We start from the raw sequence: 17,810 nt of genomic DNA on the forward strand, positions 1-17,810 counted from the left end.
TGTTCTTGTTCAGTTTGCCATGAATGGATAGATGTGTTAAGTAATTTTAATTTTAAATTACTGGTTACTGTCGACTGAGGATTGAATGTTAAACATCATAAGAATGTCACTGAGAACTGATTTTTTCATAATATCTTTATATGTTGTGCTACAAACCTTTATGAACCATTAAGCTCTGGTGCAACAGAAAAACTCAGCTTTTACTACATTATATAGAGAAGAAATTACACTCCAAAGTTTCTCCATTTTGTTTTAATAAAGTACGGATGTTTTTATGCTATAAGTTTTTTTTTTTTTTTTTTTTTTATAATTGTTGTGATTCGCCTTTTACAGACTCTTGATCTTTATTTGCAACATTAAAGTTCTCGTCTCTTTGACATTCCTTATTCTGATCTAAAATCTGATTAATTCCAAACTCCACTTCCTGTCCGCATTCAGTTAAGCGAAGATCAAGTTCAGTGATGACATTATTTTCAGCCATTCCATCTAAAAGCTGTTTGCCTCCATCCTGCAAATAAAGAAATTGTCAATTTAAGTATGCAATCAACTAAAATTATCAGCAAAAATAATCTTTAAACAGACGATATAAAATGGCCATAATGGATATAAAAGCTTTCTATTAAATTTGTAATACCGAATTCAAATTAAATGAAATTAATTGATTCAGTTCAATCTTAAGATCTTAATCTTGAGCATTACCTCCTCCTTCAGAGGGCAGATTGGTTTATTGCAAGCATATGGGTTCATTCTAGGCTATTTTTGTATCCTTCCAGAATGCCCCTTTAGAGGGCCTCGATCTCATCATACACAAGCACACACACAAAACTAACTAACCTTCAAAAGAAATACACACCCTAATTTTTATTTTTTAATGGAGACCCCTGCCTTAGAAGGATGCTATTTTGACTCATATTGTTGGGAAAGACATGAACCTTTAAGTTCCCGTCAGTTGTTGGTGAAAACAACTACTTACTGTAACGAGCTAACAAGAGCAAAGATTATTATCACAAAGGCAGGATATGCCTATTGGACTTATTCTTTAAAAGATTAGGTTATAGGTAGAAGGAAAACAGTCAGCAGGAAAAGAATCCCACATGTCTGAAGTTCTTGAATAAAATGCTGCATTTCAATGACGTATCAAGATAACGAATTGATGAAGACCACTAAACCAATAAATCAAACGAGCTGAAACAAAAAAAATTCTGAAAGCTGTTTTCCACCATCTTGCAAATAAAAAAAATTGCAAATTTTAGTATGCAGTCAACTAGACTTTCCAGCGAAAAAAATCCTTAATTCTTAAAGTAGACAGTACATAATGGGAAGGATGGATATCAGAGCTTGCTATAAAATCTGCTATGCCAAGTTATCAAAAATAAATAAAATAAAATAAATAAATAAACAAAAAATAAAATAAATAAATAAATAATAATAATAATAATTATAAGTATAATAATAATAATTATAATAATAATTATAATAATAATAATAATTATAATAATAATAATTATAATAATAATAATAATAATAATTATAATAATAATAATAATAATAATAATTATAATAATAATAATTATAATAATAATAATAATAATAATGAGTAAAAAAAATAAATAAAATAAAATAAATAAATAAAATAAATAAATAAATAAAAAAATAAAATAAATAAAATTAAAAAATAATAATAATAATAATAATAATAATAATAATAATAATAATAGCAGCAGCAGCAGCAAATCTATAAATAAACACTTTCAGCTAAATCACCAATCCAAATTTTTTACTTTTTTAGATGATTATGTATGAACACCTTAAAAAAATTATCAGAAAGAAAAATAAAAATTTAGAATTTAGAGGGTGGAATCAGTTCTGTATATAATTTAAACATAAAATGATTATCACTTCCTTGTCATTCTAATGTTTTAGAGATATTCAGAAAATATTTTTGATAACTAATCTTATGTCAGAGTGATAAGGTCATATAACTATGAGCAATTGCTTGAAATAAATTTTAAAAGAAAATGATATTAATCATTAAATAAAATATTTTATAACATGTTTTGATATTCTAGTATTTTCATATATATATATATGGCATGATGCTTATTGTGTTCCTTAATGGCCTGAGAAACGAAGATTTAATCCTAGGTAGAATCATACCAAAGACTATAGGTTGGTTGGTTGTTTTTGTATTACAGCATATCAACCCTATTCGGGTTATTCAATGCTGAATCCAAAGATTTTGAAGAAAAATTTTTTTAATAGAATATATTTGTTGTTTTCAAGTCGGTTTCTATTCAACCCATAGTTGGGACACTAACAGGTACTACCACTCCGGGTCAGAGTGGACCTGGGAGCAATGGTAATTAAAGGGTGGCTCCACACTCCCCCACGCCCGCAAGCTGGGGCCTCACCACTGGATATAGTTTAAGGTCATATCCAGGACCGACTACAGGTTGGAATTATAAATTAGTCACCCTAAAGAAAAGAACACTACTTTAAAACTTTTATTGAAAAAATCAATTCAAGTAATTTGATTATGTAGTACAGCTGACATCTATTAAATGTAGCCGCCTTCAGCCTCAATAACTGCCTCGTTGTGGATCTAGAACTAGGAGCATGCCTTTTTCACTAGCGCTGGCGGAAGCTTGGTGAATACTCCGCAGATGGCGGCGATCAGGCTGGCTTTGGTGTTGTGGTAGGTGATGTTCTCGTATGACCAAAGTAGTGCAGCAAGTTCAAGTTGGGGGTAGAGAGGGGGCGGGGGCAGTGAGAGAAGGATACAAAGTCATAGCACTCCTTCTGAAACCAAGCCTGTGTTTCTTTGGACTTGTGGGCTGGCACACCTAGGATTTGCTAGCGACCATCTGATTGCACCAGAGGATCACCGCACTCTTCATCATATCTAGGTACACTTTGCTGTTGACGTTCAAAATGAGTTCGAAGATGTGATGTGGCAGGTTGTGGCCCTCACTAGAAACCACACTAAAGACCATAACCGTGGCTGGAAACTTCATTGAGCTGTGTCCTCAAGCGTGTAACTGCCCGGATTTGCATTTTGAGGGTGCTGGCAATGGTCCTGTTGTCATAACTTGGAGAGAGCATGAGTTGTACAGCGGCGCATCTTTCATCTCATTTGTTGAACATTATGTCATTTTCAGACATGATAGAAGGCTCCTATCGCTTTTAGGATTTGTACACAACTGGCCAACTAGTTTGCAACAAAAAAAGACAACTGGTTTTCATCAAACAGAAATGGAATCACATCGCCTTTTATATGGCAACAATTTTATCATTCCGCCCTGTAGAATAATAGAATATTATGCTTTCCTGCAAAAGACCAAACATTATAAGGTTATGATCAAAGGTAAGTAGTGTAGTGCCCTTTCATAAATCTTGGTTTAGTAATCAATGCAAAGGAAGCCTTTGGTCGCCATCGACTACACTCAGTACATATGTTCAATATATATATAAAGTAACCTTGTTTGTCTGTCTGTCCGTCTGTATGTCTAAGGAATGGTCTTTACCAAATTCCTCTGTCAATTTTTAGTCTACAGATATATATATATATATATATATATATATATATATATATATATATATATATATATTTATATATATATATATATGAAAATACCATAAAACCAAAACATGTTATGAAATATTTTATCAAATGATTATGAAATGCTGATGTAGACTTGAAACTTTATATATAGGAGATTAGGACCTGTCAAAAATATTCGATTTGGCCAGTAAAAATTGCTGCTAAGGGATTAAAATTGAAAAAAATTGGAACTTGGCAAGCATAAGTCAACTTAAAGTGCTCTTGGTGCATGCGCAAATATACATTTATAAGTTAAGCAATGTTATTCTTTGCAGTTTTTGCATGCAGATGGATTTAGGTCAGACGACAGCAGATAAAGCTGAAGAACTAAATGTTTTGGTTTCTCTTCTAGCTGATATATGTTTTTTGTACTTTTGAAATCATTACTATATACTGAGTAGGATAGAATAATCGATAGAGAATTAATTCTATAATAATAAATACAAAATCTGCATGAATGAAAAAATTATATTTAAGCATATTTTATGACCGGGCAACGCTGAGCATCCTGATAATAATTAAATATGAATGAGGTGTGTGATTGGGCTAAGTGGCATTCGAATCCTTTCTAATCTATTCTTTTCACTTATCAAGTCTAATTGAGAAATTTATGAATTTTCAATTTCCCCTCAGATGTTGGTGAAATGTAAACTTGTATTCAATTTATTTCAGACAATTAGTTTTTTGAAATCGTTTAAATATAAACATACAAAAAGTGTTGATTAATGCCATAAAACAAAAAAATCAAATCAAACGTGTCGTGATTGTCTAATAATACATTTACTAAATGTAAAATTACTCTCATCCTCACATATATAATAAAAATGGATGTCATTAAACGGAAATCCAATGGACGGACAGAATTCCTTAAAGCAAGAGTGTCCAAACTATGGCCCTTGAGCCAGATCCGGCCATCCAAAGTCTTTAATCTCGCCTACAGAGCTCTTACGGACAACCTAAATATATTCAGGAAATTTTTTTTAAATATGTGAAAATAGTGTGGTAGTTGTTCTTTTTGTTCAGAAAATGATTAAAAGAATGAGGTCTTGGAGAACCAGTTTTACTAAAAAAAAATGTAAAGCTAATGAGCAAAACGGTATAAAACACGTCCAGCTCATTTTTTTATAATTTTAATTTTGGTCCGAGTAGCTCTAAAATATCAGTAATATGGCTCCTGCTTAAACACTTTGGAAAGCCCTGCCTTAGAGAGATGCTATTTGAAATTAAGACTAATCGATATACAGATAAAGTCTCCTACTTACCATTCCAATGTTGTTGCAAGATAAGTCAATGGTAGTTAAAGTTTTGTTGATAAGAAAAACCTGTGCTAGAGCATCAGCTGTAAGTGCTCCCACATCATTAGCCGCCATGTTCAGTTCTTTAAGTGAAGTATTCTTAGTAAGAGCTTTACAAATGTTCAAGCCACCTTCATCACCGATCCTGTTCAATCTGAGATTTAAACTTTTCAAAACGTTTGTTTTTACAAGTGCATGAGCCAATGCCTGGCCACCAACAATGCGTAACATGTTGTTACACAGGTTGAGGATTTTTATCTTATCGTGGGTTGTGATCAGTTTGCAGATGGCCTTTGAGCCCCGATCACCAATTAAATTATGAGAAAAATCCAGCTCTTCAATGTTCGGGTGTTCCATCAGACAGTTGACAATGAGGCGGACATTCTCATCGCTCAGTTTACTCCTGTGCAAATGTAGTACATTCAGAGTGTGGCATGCCTTAACCGCCTCACACAGCCGTTGGCAGTCTTTCTTTGTAAAGTAAAACATATTCCATTCAAAATTCATGCCACAATCCTGAACGCTGTATGTAAGATGCAATTCTCGCAGATGTCTCAGCTTCTCCAGCACCGGTGCCATATTAAAGTGATCACATTCACGTTCCACTTCACTGCCTGTATCCGAACTATTTTCCAGAAAGTCGATATTTTTATCTTTGTCATTGACCGGTGGCAGAAACTGACGCACGTCAAGCTTTATGACAAAATCCGACGAGAGTTCCAGGGTTTCGTTCAGTTCGATCGGGTCTGTTTTTTCAGGCACAAATTCTTCAATTATGTGTTCAAGATTGCGTTCAAAGTACATGCGTTTCCAACTGCTTCCATAACTTTTCACATTGCAGACCTTCCATCGATTTTCACAGCACCGTTTCCAATATCCTTCATCCTTTATTAACAAAGCAGTTACTTTCAAAGGAAGAGTCATGGGTAATTTCTCTAAAACCTTTGCTTGATGATCCGATGAAAGGCTGTTGAGAATCGCTGAATTGGCTAGAATGACAAAAATAGTTTGAGAAAGCATTAAGAGATAAATAAATAACTATATAAACAATTTTCTAATATTTTTTTCACTGCTCCTTTTTTTTATTTTTTCACTGCTCCCTTTTTTTTTTTTTTTTTTTTTTACTGCTCCTTTTTTTTATTCATGTTCACCCCAAACAAAGAATATTGCAACTTGAACTTCAGAGCTTAATATTTGGGACCATGTTTTCTATGCAGTGAGATGTTGCTTTACATTATATTTTAACTATTATATGTCCGTGCAGACAGGGAAGGAGGTAATAGGGACGGCATTCCAAAGTCTAGCAGTCCGAGGGAAGAATCTATTAGAGTAGAAAGCTTTCACTTTCCACCAATAAAGGGGTGGGATTTTGCTGCTAAACAGGTTTGTCGAGGGATTATATCTAGAAGAAGTACAAGTGCAATTAATTAATCAGAGAATATCCCATTAAAATAGCAGTTCATTTTTCGAAACTTTGCAAGATTGTCGGATGACCATGAACACATAACACCTGACCACAGCTGCAGACGAAGAAACTGTAAATCTTCATGGCTATTCACTGGTGCGCTAGCTTTTTTTTTTTTTTTACATTTTCACCCCAAACAAGGCACATTGCCACTTTGATGTAGAGGGCTACTATCAGGGACCTAAGTTGCAGAGGTACTATGTAGGGAGTTTAGCAGCAAGATGTCTGTTCACATTACACTTGAACTTCAGCATGTCAGTACAGTTGGGGAAGCAGGAAACTGGAAGAGAATTCCAAAGTCCTGTAGTTCTGGGGAAGAAACTATTAGAGTAGAAGGCTTTCTTACATCTAGGGATCTCAACTGTGTAGGGGTGGGACTTCGCTGCTTGTCCTATTTGTCGGGGGTATTTTCGTCGAGGGGGTACAAGGGCTTGTAGTTCGTTAGAGATAGATAAATAAATAGATAGATAGATAAACAGATAATTAACTGCTTTTACCCGGCTAATATCTAACATCTTGTTATGGTTGACTAATTTAACCACATCTACATTTAATATTGATGTTTGCACTAAATTTGTAATCCGACAGAAGGTTTCAATATTTAAAATTAAAATTTAAAAAAGAAACTCAAGTTTACTTTTAATTTGCCAACTCATTTTTTTTAAAAGAAACGTTCAGATTGCTATGAAAGTTTAATTTAAAGTAGAATATCGTCCCTCGAAATATGTGAAAATATGTTTAGAAAAAGGTATTATTTTACCCAGAGACAAGTCAGAAAAACAAATAGGATATTCTATGCTACTAAGATAGACAACTGAATCCCTCTTACAAATGGAACCATTAGTTTTTAAAACGTTCGTTTATCTATAATCTGAAAATCTAGTATTTACTAGATTTTTAAAAAAAAATGAATAACAAGCAATTTAAAAAGTCAGGAGTAAATCTGCAATGATCCGCATGTATCCGCAAATAATTGCTGACAAGGAAAATAACTCGCCATATTTTAAATCACAATTATCTCCCTTGAAGCTTTACACCTGAAATCTTTAAAAGTATAATAACATCGGTTATGTTGAATTCCTTCGAATTGTTGTTATTAGCAACGGCGTCTTTCAAGTCAAAAAAATAAAAAATAAAAAAAGGCAACTAATGCAAGGGAGATAACTAAATCCGACTAGCTGGTTCTTCGAATTCAGACCAACTCATATATATTATTGGTATGTAACAAAACCTGTCGCACGAAATGAAATACAGAACCCTTTTTTAACAATTTATTTTTATTTGCAAACTGGGATTTTTTTTTATTTGCAAACTGGGATCCTCATTTTCATAGTCGTTGTTGTTACACCACGTTTTGGCCAACTCGTCCTCTGGCCTTCTTCGGGTGATTAACCACGGCGGAATAGAAATTCTGAGTCTTTTAACTTTATCCCCAGTAATTACTGCCTTCCATAGTTGTTGTCTCACCGCGTTTTTTTAACCAACTAATCCTTTGGCCTGCTTTGGGTAGGATTCAAACCACTATCTTCAGACAATGCTCACCTGGAACCATAGAGATTCAATGTCTCTATCCACTGGCCCTAAAAACCTTTTTTATAGCACCAATAAGACATATTTATTTAATTACACACGGTTTGGTATTATGTTGAATAAAGTTGGATAGTGTCGCAGTGATGAAATGAAAAAGTTCTTTAGCTGCTAAAAGTCAACGAGCAGCTTATTTCCAAGTATCAGGAAGGTGATAGTAGGAGATAGAAAGAGAGACTTCATTCTTCCTTTCTTTCAGGAATCTGTACGAGCCTGTTGCAAGTCTCACACAAAAACACACATTCACATTTCAAGCTATGTCATATACATACGCGCACACAAACATACGCGCCCACGTCCACACATGTACACATATTCACGTTCGCGTACATACACTCACATTCACGTGTATATACACACGCGCTAACGCACACATATGTACTCACACACGCGCACACAAATGCACACATGGACGACGTCACTTCCGCTTTCTAAGGAAATATACACATGTGCAAATGACCACCGGAAACAAGTATAAAACAAAGAGCAACAACCGGCTTCTTCCTTTTTCGAGACTACCCTCCTAGGTGGCTGGTCGGCGCACAAGTCGCCGTCGTTTCGATGCGCGCACACGCGTATCTCACACCCACTTACTACTATGTATGGGGCACGAGCTAACAGACCGTATGTACATATTCCCACTCTTTCTTTCTATCTACTACTGGTCGCTGAGAACACCTTCGCGTAGCTGACTACTAACTGATGTCAACTCTCATATCCTCTTCTTTGTCTACATGCTGGACTATCATTCTCATTTTCACTACAACACTCATCTCTCTTCCCACGTGCGAACAAACGATAGTGACCCGAACTTGAGATGAATACATATTTCCTATTCTTGCTACAACACCAGTCCCGCAACGAACATTGGTTACACACGCGCGGACATGAATACATGTTATAACTAAAACGTTCATTCTTTCAACAGCAAATAAACGACGTTTATCTTATCCATCAATTGAGTCTTTGTTTCCTTCAATTCCATTCGTTTCATTATTTTCTTGTGGCAAGCTAGGGTGTTATATCCTGGTCCGCTACAAATCTCTCTGCTAACCAACCGTGATTCCCAAAAAGGCTTAAGTAGTTCTTAAGGAGACAGATGAAATTAATGCACCCTGAAAACCCATAAGTCAGAGTGTGATTCTTAGGTATTACTATTCACTTGTGCAAAATCGCCAAATTTTATTCAAAATTTGGCGACATCATAATTTTGTCTATAAAAAAAAATTGTGTGTAAATTTGATCAATGGTAAAATGACTAATGGAATTAACTCTTTTTGCTATTATTTTGTATTGTTAGATTTTTATATCACAGTAGAACCCCGGGATACGTTGGTCCTAGAATATGTTTTTTTTTTTTTCAGGTTACAATGTGGAATACAATATTTTTCCGGTCTCTGGTCACGATATTTGCCCCACCTTACAGTGTTATTTATAATTTTATTTAATCATATACATGTGCATTGTACATGGTACTGTATTTTGTTACTAATTTTTAATGCCGTATGCCAGGGTTCTACTGTACACAAAAATTGAATTCATTAAAAAATACGAATTTATTATTTTAAAATAACTATGCATTTATTTGTCTGCTGGGATATTTTGTCTTTTACAATAAATAGGTGTATTTAAATAGCTAACATATAAATAACTTATATTTTAATACCTTCCATATTTTAAGGGTTAAAAAGCCGTTACAAACCTAAAGCACCAGTATCAAATAAATCATATTTTTATAAAAATATATTTTAAACTAGTGTCGGTTTCGATATTTTGCAGATGGCAATAGCCACTTTTATATTATACTAGCACGACCCATGTACCAGCGTTGCCCAGTGAAAGTATGCCCCCAACCGTGGCTACCGTAATATGATGGCCCAGCAACGACTATAATTTAGTCTGGTGATGTCATGAACATTGGTCTGTTGAAATTTGGTCACGTGTCTCATGACTAAACCGGAAGTTGGTTTAAAGTTTTGAAGGGTTAAATAAATTTAAACATGCTGTCAAAATATATATTTCCAAAATGCCGATAAAATGCAATAAAAAGAAAGGATTTTACTCCATCTAAATATAGTAGAGTAAGTGTTAAAATGTTTGAGATATTTTTTTAAAAAAACGCGCCTTTTTTTTTTTTTTAGAACATATTTTAAAATAAAAATGAAAGTATGTATATAAAAAATGAATTTTACATGTAATTTAAGTTATGTGCTGAATTATGCAGAAATCGCAGAATACATTCAAATATTTTATATTTGGTCGACAATACTGAGGTTGAAAACACCATATAAAGGTTGTCGACTTCGTAATAAATATGCTAATCCACTTACATTAAATAGTGATAATTATAGTTTCCTAAATGTGTTCTGTGACTGGTTAGAAACTTGGAATAGCATTCCTGGAAGAACTGGTAAGTTAACAAAGGAAACATATACTGCTTTGCACCATACTACTTATGCAATTTTAGAATTGACTAAATATTGTATAAATGTACTGAACATAGTGTATATATTACCAGGAAAGTTTCAGATAGATAACCTTGAGGCAAGGTTTGGCCAGTATCGACAACTTAGTGGAGATCAGTATAATATATCGATGCGTCAGGTGTATGAATGTGAAAAAAAAAACTCCAAATGTTGTCAGTTTTAAAATTGAGCTTACCAATTAATAATCGAACTATTGAATTGAAAAATTTAAAAGAAACTAACTGGGATGAAATGACAAGGGAGCAAGAGTTACATGTTTATAAATTTAACATAGATGTAACAGAAGATGATGTAAATCAATACAAGTAAGTACTTCCTGTTATATTATACTTAGCAGGTTATTGCTGTCATGCAGTTTTCAAAAAACTGAAATGCAATAGCTGCAAAAATTTAATATCCGGGAAAGAGACTGTTGAAGAAATAGCTGAATTAAACAGCTACTTTCAGGGTATTAAGAGGTTCTCTGCTATACCCAAATGATATAACTTATAATTTTGTCTTATATAATTATATAGTTATAAACAAACTTACAAAATGCAATTCTTTTTTACATTCGATTCATCAGAGAAAATTAGCCATGTACATAACTTTAAATAATTTGGCTGATCAAAATCGATTATTTCATATTGACTCTTGTGATGAAGGTCACACTATTCAGCAAATTGAAAAAATGCTGATATGGAGTTCATCGAATTCCCTTATCAACAATTTTTGTCGCAAAGAGAATGACAATATTAGTAAAAAAAAAATATCAGAAAAATTCAAACTTTTAATTAAATTCTACAACAGATTTTTGAAAAGTTTTAATATTCAATGTTTGCCTTAGTAACTTTGTTTACACTAACATTTGTTTGAATTTAATTTTTAACTTATTGTTTGTTATTCAGTTAAACTAATTTATTGTTTGTTATTCAGTTAAACCAATTTATTGTTCATTTTTCAGTTAAATTAATTTATTGTTCGTTTTTCAGTTAAACTAATTTATTGTTCGTTTTTCAGTTAAACTAATTTACTGTTAGTTTTTCAGTTAAACTAATTTATTGTCGTATTTCAGTTAAACTAATTTATCGTTTGTTTTTCAGTTTTGATTTTCAAAATATTGTTTTTTTTATTTAAAAAATATTTATTGTTCATTTTTATTTATTTCTATTGAATAACTTTAGTTTCATACAAATCAAATCGTATTCCTTTTCTTTTTAAACTTTTTAACTACTTTTCTCCCTTTCCATTCGATTTTTATTATTAATATTTTTATTATTAATATTGGATGAGTTACAGTACAAAGTATTATGTTTATCTTTTTTAATCCAATTTTGAAGTTTTCTAACGCTTTCTGTAAAAATGTCTGCTCATTAGCGACAGTCTGTGTTCCAATTATCTTGCTTGCTAAGACCTATGGCGATGACGTCATTTTTCAGCTGGCAGGCTATCTATGACGATGGTCATGCCCCAACACATTCGTAAAAAAATAAAACACAATTAAACTACAGTTGTTAGTTGGGTTACTGCCAGCCAGTAAAATAGCAGACACTGGTGCCCATGGCTAAAATGAATCTACTGTGCTGAAATAAACCCATTCTTAACATGCAGATTTGATTATGTGCTGTGATTATGCTCTTCTTTCACCTAATGTCAACATTGTGTCATTAGGAAAAGAAACAACAAAAAACACTGCTGTGGACTTGAGCAATGATTCCCCTAACCGTAAAATTTTTCCTATCATCGAGTACAGGCTTAGTCTTCAGATTAAAAAAAGAACTTTATGGTATTATTTTTAATGACTGTAATAGTTGAGGAACAATCTGTAATGATAACATTCTATTAAATGGAACACACTTTTTTGCTGCATGAGTTGTTAATGCTGCCCCTAGCCATTAAATGTTTCCCTTTTCAGTTGGTAAAGCGTATACAACTTTTTAAAAAGATTTTGGTAATGTGAAAGCAAAGCATGTAATCCATGATAAGCGCTGTTAAATGTGTTGTTTCTCACAACCTTTCATATTCACCTTAATTAATTTGACAACATTTATAGGTTTTCGGGTAATCAAACAACAAATAGAATTGCCATAAGCCAAACAATGTGTGCATGTGTGTTGTTTGGCTGATTGTAGGAAAGCATAACGTTATCCCATAAAAACTATTTATCGTCAACAATTTTACATGCGACAATCATTATTATAATATCGGAAAACCTATAAATCACATCAAATCACACGGAAAAGATAAAATAATTTACATATAAACTTCCGTTTTTTATAATTGTTTTGTTTTTAATTCGGTTTGTTTGTTTGGGTTTTTTTTAGGAGAAATTTTGATATAAAAGATGCAAATATTTGGGATTAAAGTCTACAATACATAAATATACATGAAATGCGTTGGTTTGAAACGTCACCAATCTACACATAGTGTGTTTAATGATAAAAAATCGATACAAAGACTGTTTAATTTTTTTTGTTGTTCTGACAAAGGCGTCATAATATGCCTTTTATTGACGCCATATTTTAATGTTAATAAGTGTTCATATATAAAGCATAGAACTGGATCCAAGAATATAAAAATTTTCGGAGTTCAGCCAATAAGAATTGACGGATTTTAGTTAGGGAACTTTTCTTATTTATGAATCAGAAATTGGAAAGTTTATGCTAGGCCTATGTATTTTTGAGCCAGTTACAGTTGGTGTAATCACATAATCTGTGGAACGTACAGAATTTGTCCTGGTGACAACTGGTAGCAGTGGTGGAACTAAATATTTAGATTCCTTTCTCTAAAGATGTTGTGATTGCGTTGGTGTCGCTGGTAGAATGCAATGTAGCACTTTATTATCACAAATAAATATTAATGTATAAAATGGTGTTTGAAAGCTGCACACGATAGTGGCTATTAGCATGGATGTATTGAATTTGTATTTGGCATCTGTTGTTATAAACCTACGGTATGTTGGTCCAGAGGGGAATTTCTGTGGTCATTTTATTATATATTAAGATTAAAATATATGTTTTTATTGTAAAACCTTACTTTAAATTCTATGTTTAAAACTGATCATTTGGGATTATCAAATTTAAATCATTTAAATATTTTTTAAAATATTATTTTTGAGAATTTTTTCTCTTTGCAATTCAACTGATTATATTATATACTAGCAGCTGCACTGCGTCGGCACACACAACGCCGAGTGAAACACAAAATCAAGTACACTCAACATCAAGTACACTCAACATCATCTTATCATCAACGCTTACCCTGTGAACTCGGAGTATGGGAAATTCCCATATGCACAAAACAAAATCACTGAATAAACAAAAACACCCTAACTAAGGGTAAGGATAATGAGTAAACGTTGGATAAAATGATGGTTAAAATTATTAAGAACTTGCCAGGATTTGAACCTGGAATCTTCTGATCCATAGTTAGACGCATTATCCATTGTGCCACAAGTCCTGTTCATATACTGAAAGATGTTACCGCGACTGTACACCGAAAGTGCTAAATTCCATTGACTTTTTCGACAATTCAACGACACGGCCCAAAAACTCTTATTCGGGCTTTTTGTGTGACTCGGTGTTGTTCGTTACGAGGACAATCTGGGGATTAATTCCTTTCAGGAAAAAAAAGAATTTTTTAATTCGAGGCATCCGTTCGAAAGTTTTATTGGTATATATATACACACACACACACACACACATAAATAAACAAACATTTAAAATTTTATTAATAGATTATTGAAAAATAACGTTTATTTTGTTACAAAACAAAACATTTGAAGTGATTTTCATTTTCTATTTACAAATCCAAGTTCAGTAAAAAAAAAAAGAATATTTAAAAAGAAATTAACTCTTCACCTTAAATACATGTTAAAATTTTGTTAAATACTAAATATGTTGTTTTCTCTTCATTGTTTACCTAATTTAGATAAAAATCAAACAATATTTTTCATAAGATATAAAAGCATTGTTTTTAATTAAGTTATTTTTTAAATAAAAATGTCGGTGCTTGTGTAGATAAGTCATTTTAAACCAATGCATTCTAGATGAAAACATTATTACTTATGTGCCATGTCGAAATTACATGCATGTTTACATGTGACAAGGGACCACTACATGCTACTTCGGACCACTTGTGAATTTTATACTCCCATGAAACTTCCACCTTTGGAGGAAGCCAGTTCAATCTGCATAGTGGGAGTGCTGCTTCTCTACAGTCAGTAAATGTCAAAATTAATATAAATTCCTCAAAATTATAAAAAAATTGTCCAGTAGAAGATATGCAAGATGTATTTTTGATAAAAAGTCATCCACAATTATATTCTTACATTTTGTGGTTAAAAATGTCAAACTGTAGTTAAAATCATGGGAAATAAATCCGTTTGTCACACATAATTGGCCATACAACTCTCACACATTAAAGCATACAATAAAACTCAATAATTCAATAAATTGTATTTTTGCTTGCAATTATTTTTTCTACTAGATCATTTTTTGTAATTTTTTAAATTGATATTTATTTCGACATGATATGTAAGTACATAATAATGTTTTCACCTGAAATGTATTGATTTAAAACATCACTAACCTGCATAGGAATGAAATATATATATATATATATATATATATATATATATATATATATATATATATATATATATATAATGCAAAGCTGAATGTGTGTGTATGTGAGTGTGTGTGTGTCTGGTCACGAATAGGCTCCTATATGGTTGACTATTTTAAAAAACTGATTACATATAATGATAGAATATGTATCGAGACACAAGAATGGCTATGTTTGATCTAGCAGAACAGTGGTTCATTAAAATTGTGGGGTCTGCTTTCGCGCCTGGTCCACAAAGTATGGAAATAAAAAATTTAAAAATTTAAAAAAAAAACGTTTACAAGTGTTTTTGATATAGATGTACATAAGAATACTTTGATAAATATGTTTTAACTTAAATAGGGACGGTATAATAAAATTGTGGGGTCTGCGTTCTCGCCTGGTCTCCATAGAATGGAAATAGGCACAAACTTTAATAAAGACTTTTCATATCTATCTGCGTAAGTATACTTTGATAATTATGTTTCAGTTTGAAGAAATATGGTATAATAAAATTATGGGGTGTTCGTTCACGCCTGACCTCCATAGAATGCAAATGTGTCACAAAGTTTAACAAACTTTTTTAATATAGATCCACAGAATATTGTGATAAGTGTTTCAGTGTGAACAGGTATGGTATAATAAATTATGGGGGTTTTCTATTTTATTTATACTTTCATCATATTTTGTTTTGGTTTTGATACTCTCAAATTCGAAGCTATCTCTTTACAACTCTTCCTTTTCATAACCTATCATACTTTCATAAATCAGAGTCCATTTTCTGTAGTCTGTTTTTGAAATCAGTCAACGACGGGTACTTTTGCTAGTATATATATATATATATATATATATATATATATATATATATATATATGTGTGTGTGTGTGTGTGTGTGTATATATGTATATATATATGTATATATACATGTATATATGTATATATACATATATACATGTATATATACATATAAAATCGAGCTATTTCCTATATATATATATATATATATATATATATATATATATACACGTACACATACACACACAGACACATATATATATATATATATATATATATATATATATATATATATATATATATATATTCTAGCTTGAGGTAGTTGCTTGTCTAGTCGCACTGATGAGCTGTGAAACAGAGAAACACTACAGTACTGTATGTGGATGACTATATATATATATATGTATATATATATATAGGTTAGTGAAAAAATAATGTCGTTTTATCTGATAAAAAACGACATTATTTTTGCATCAACCTTATATATATATATATATATATATATATATATATATATATATATATTTTTTTTTTTTTTATTATAATAATTAAATACCTACAGACACTAGTGTTTCATCCTTTCGGGATTCTTCAGTGCAGGGTGTCACGATTACTACCAGTCGAACAATTCGAACCCCGCGACACGAGACATCTCTGGCTCGATTAGCGGAGGCCGTATCCATTTGGCTACTATTAACCATGTGAAATAGCGTTGAATTTTAAACATTTTAATTTAAATGTTCATTACGTCAGACAGACAGTGATCAAATCTTTATACGATGATCTACGCATAAGAGCTAAATTGACCGACTTTTAATTCAACGGAAAGTGCTCGACGATAAGAAACGAATTTCTTAAAGGGGCTGTCATAATTATTATTTTTTTTTTTTTTACTATAATAATTAAATACCTACAGACACTAGTGTTTCATCCTTTCGGGATTCTTCAGTGCAGGGTGTCACGATTACTACCAGTCGAACAATTCGAACCCCGCGACACGAGACATCTCTGGCTCGATTAGCGGAGGCCGTATCCATTTGGCTACTATTAACCATGTGAAATAGCGTTGAATTTTAAACATTTTAATTTAAATGTTCATTACGTCAGACAGACAGTGATCAAATCTTTATACGATGATCTACGCATAAGAGCTAAATTGACCGACTTTTAATTCAACGGAAAGTGCTCGACGATAAGAAACGAATTTCTTAAAGGGGCTGTCATAATTATTATTTTTTTTTTTTTTACTATAATAATTAAATACCTACAGACACTAGTGTTTCATCCTTTCGGGATTCTTCAGTGCAGGGTGTCACGATTACTACCAGTCGAACGATTCGAACCCCGCGACACGAGACATCTCTGGCTCGATTAGCGGAGGCCGTATCAATTCGGCTACTATTAACCGTGTGAAATAGCGTTGAATTTTAAACATTTTAATTTAAATGTTCATTACGTCAGACAGACAGTGATCAAATCGTTATACGATGATCTACGCATAAGAGCTAAATTGACCGACTTTTAATTCAACGGAACGTGCTCAACGATAAGAAACGAATTTCTTAAAGGGGCTGTCATAATTATTATTTTTTTTTTTTTACTATAATAATTAAATATATATATATATAAGTGATCTTGTCGGTGTGTGTACAAAAAGTGTCTACCAAACTCTTTCCTTAATATTTAGTCTACAGAGTTGCAATTTGATATATAGGATATTTGGACCTGCATCACACTTTCGATCTGGGTTTTAGCCAGCAAAAATTGCTGTTAAAAGGTTAAAATTGAAAACAAAATAGTTGACTTTAGCAGGAGTAGTCGACTAAACCTGTTCACGTGCACAAATCTACAATTATATAAAAAACAACGTTCGTGGCTAGAGGTTAAGAAATAAGGCTAGAGAGTTATATGGTCTCGGTTCAATTCTAATCCTTGGTACCAAGGCAGTTCTTTTTTTTTTTTCTTCGAAAATCTCTACTATATATTATATTCTACTA

At 32.3% G+C, this 17,810-nt stretch overlaps 1 protein-coding gene and 1 non-coding gene across 3 annotated transcripts in view; both read right to left on the bottom strand.

Annotated features, from left to right (window-relative positions):
* Window positions 1-234: 234 nt before the first annotated feature.
* LOC145267170 (dynein regulatory complex subunit 5-like) overlaps window positions 235-17,810 on the bottom strand; it is a 34,151-nt gene continuing 16,575 nt past the window's right edge. For both annotated transcript variants that reach the window (XM_080123237.1, XM_080123228.1), the window contains exons 3-4: window positions 4,864-5,885; window positions 235-508 (exon numbers count right to left, since the gene is read on the bottom strand). In XM_080123237.1, coding sequence (XP_079979363.1) covers window positions 305-508; window positions 4,864-5,885 — 1,226 coding nt within the window. In that variant the 3' untranslated portion in view covers window positions 235-304. The remainder of the gene's footprint in view (window positions 509-4,863; window positions 5,886-17,810) is intronic.
* Trnah-aug (transfer RNA histidin (anticodon AUG)) lies at window positions 13,800-13,872 on the bottom strand. The gene has a single exon. It is a non-coding gene; the product is annotated as a tRNA-His (tRNA).

Source organism: Euprymna scolopes, chromosome 4 (assembly GCF_053919585.1).
Source record: "Euprymna scolopes isolate OS-2025 chromosome 4, ASM5391958v1, whole genome shotgun sequence".
Taxonomy (NCBI): Eukaryota; Metazoa; Mollusca; class Cephalopoda; order Sepiida; family Sepiolidae; genus Euprymna; species Euprymna scolopes.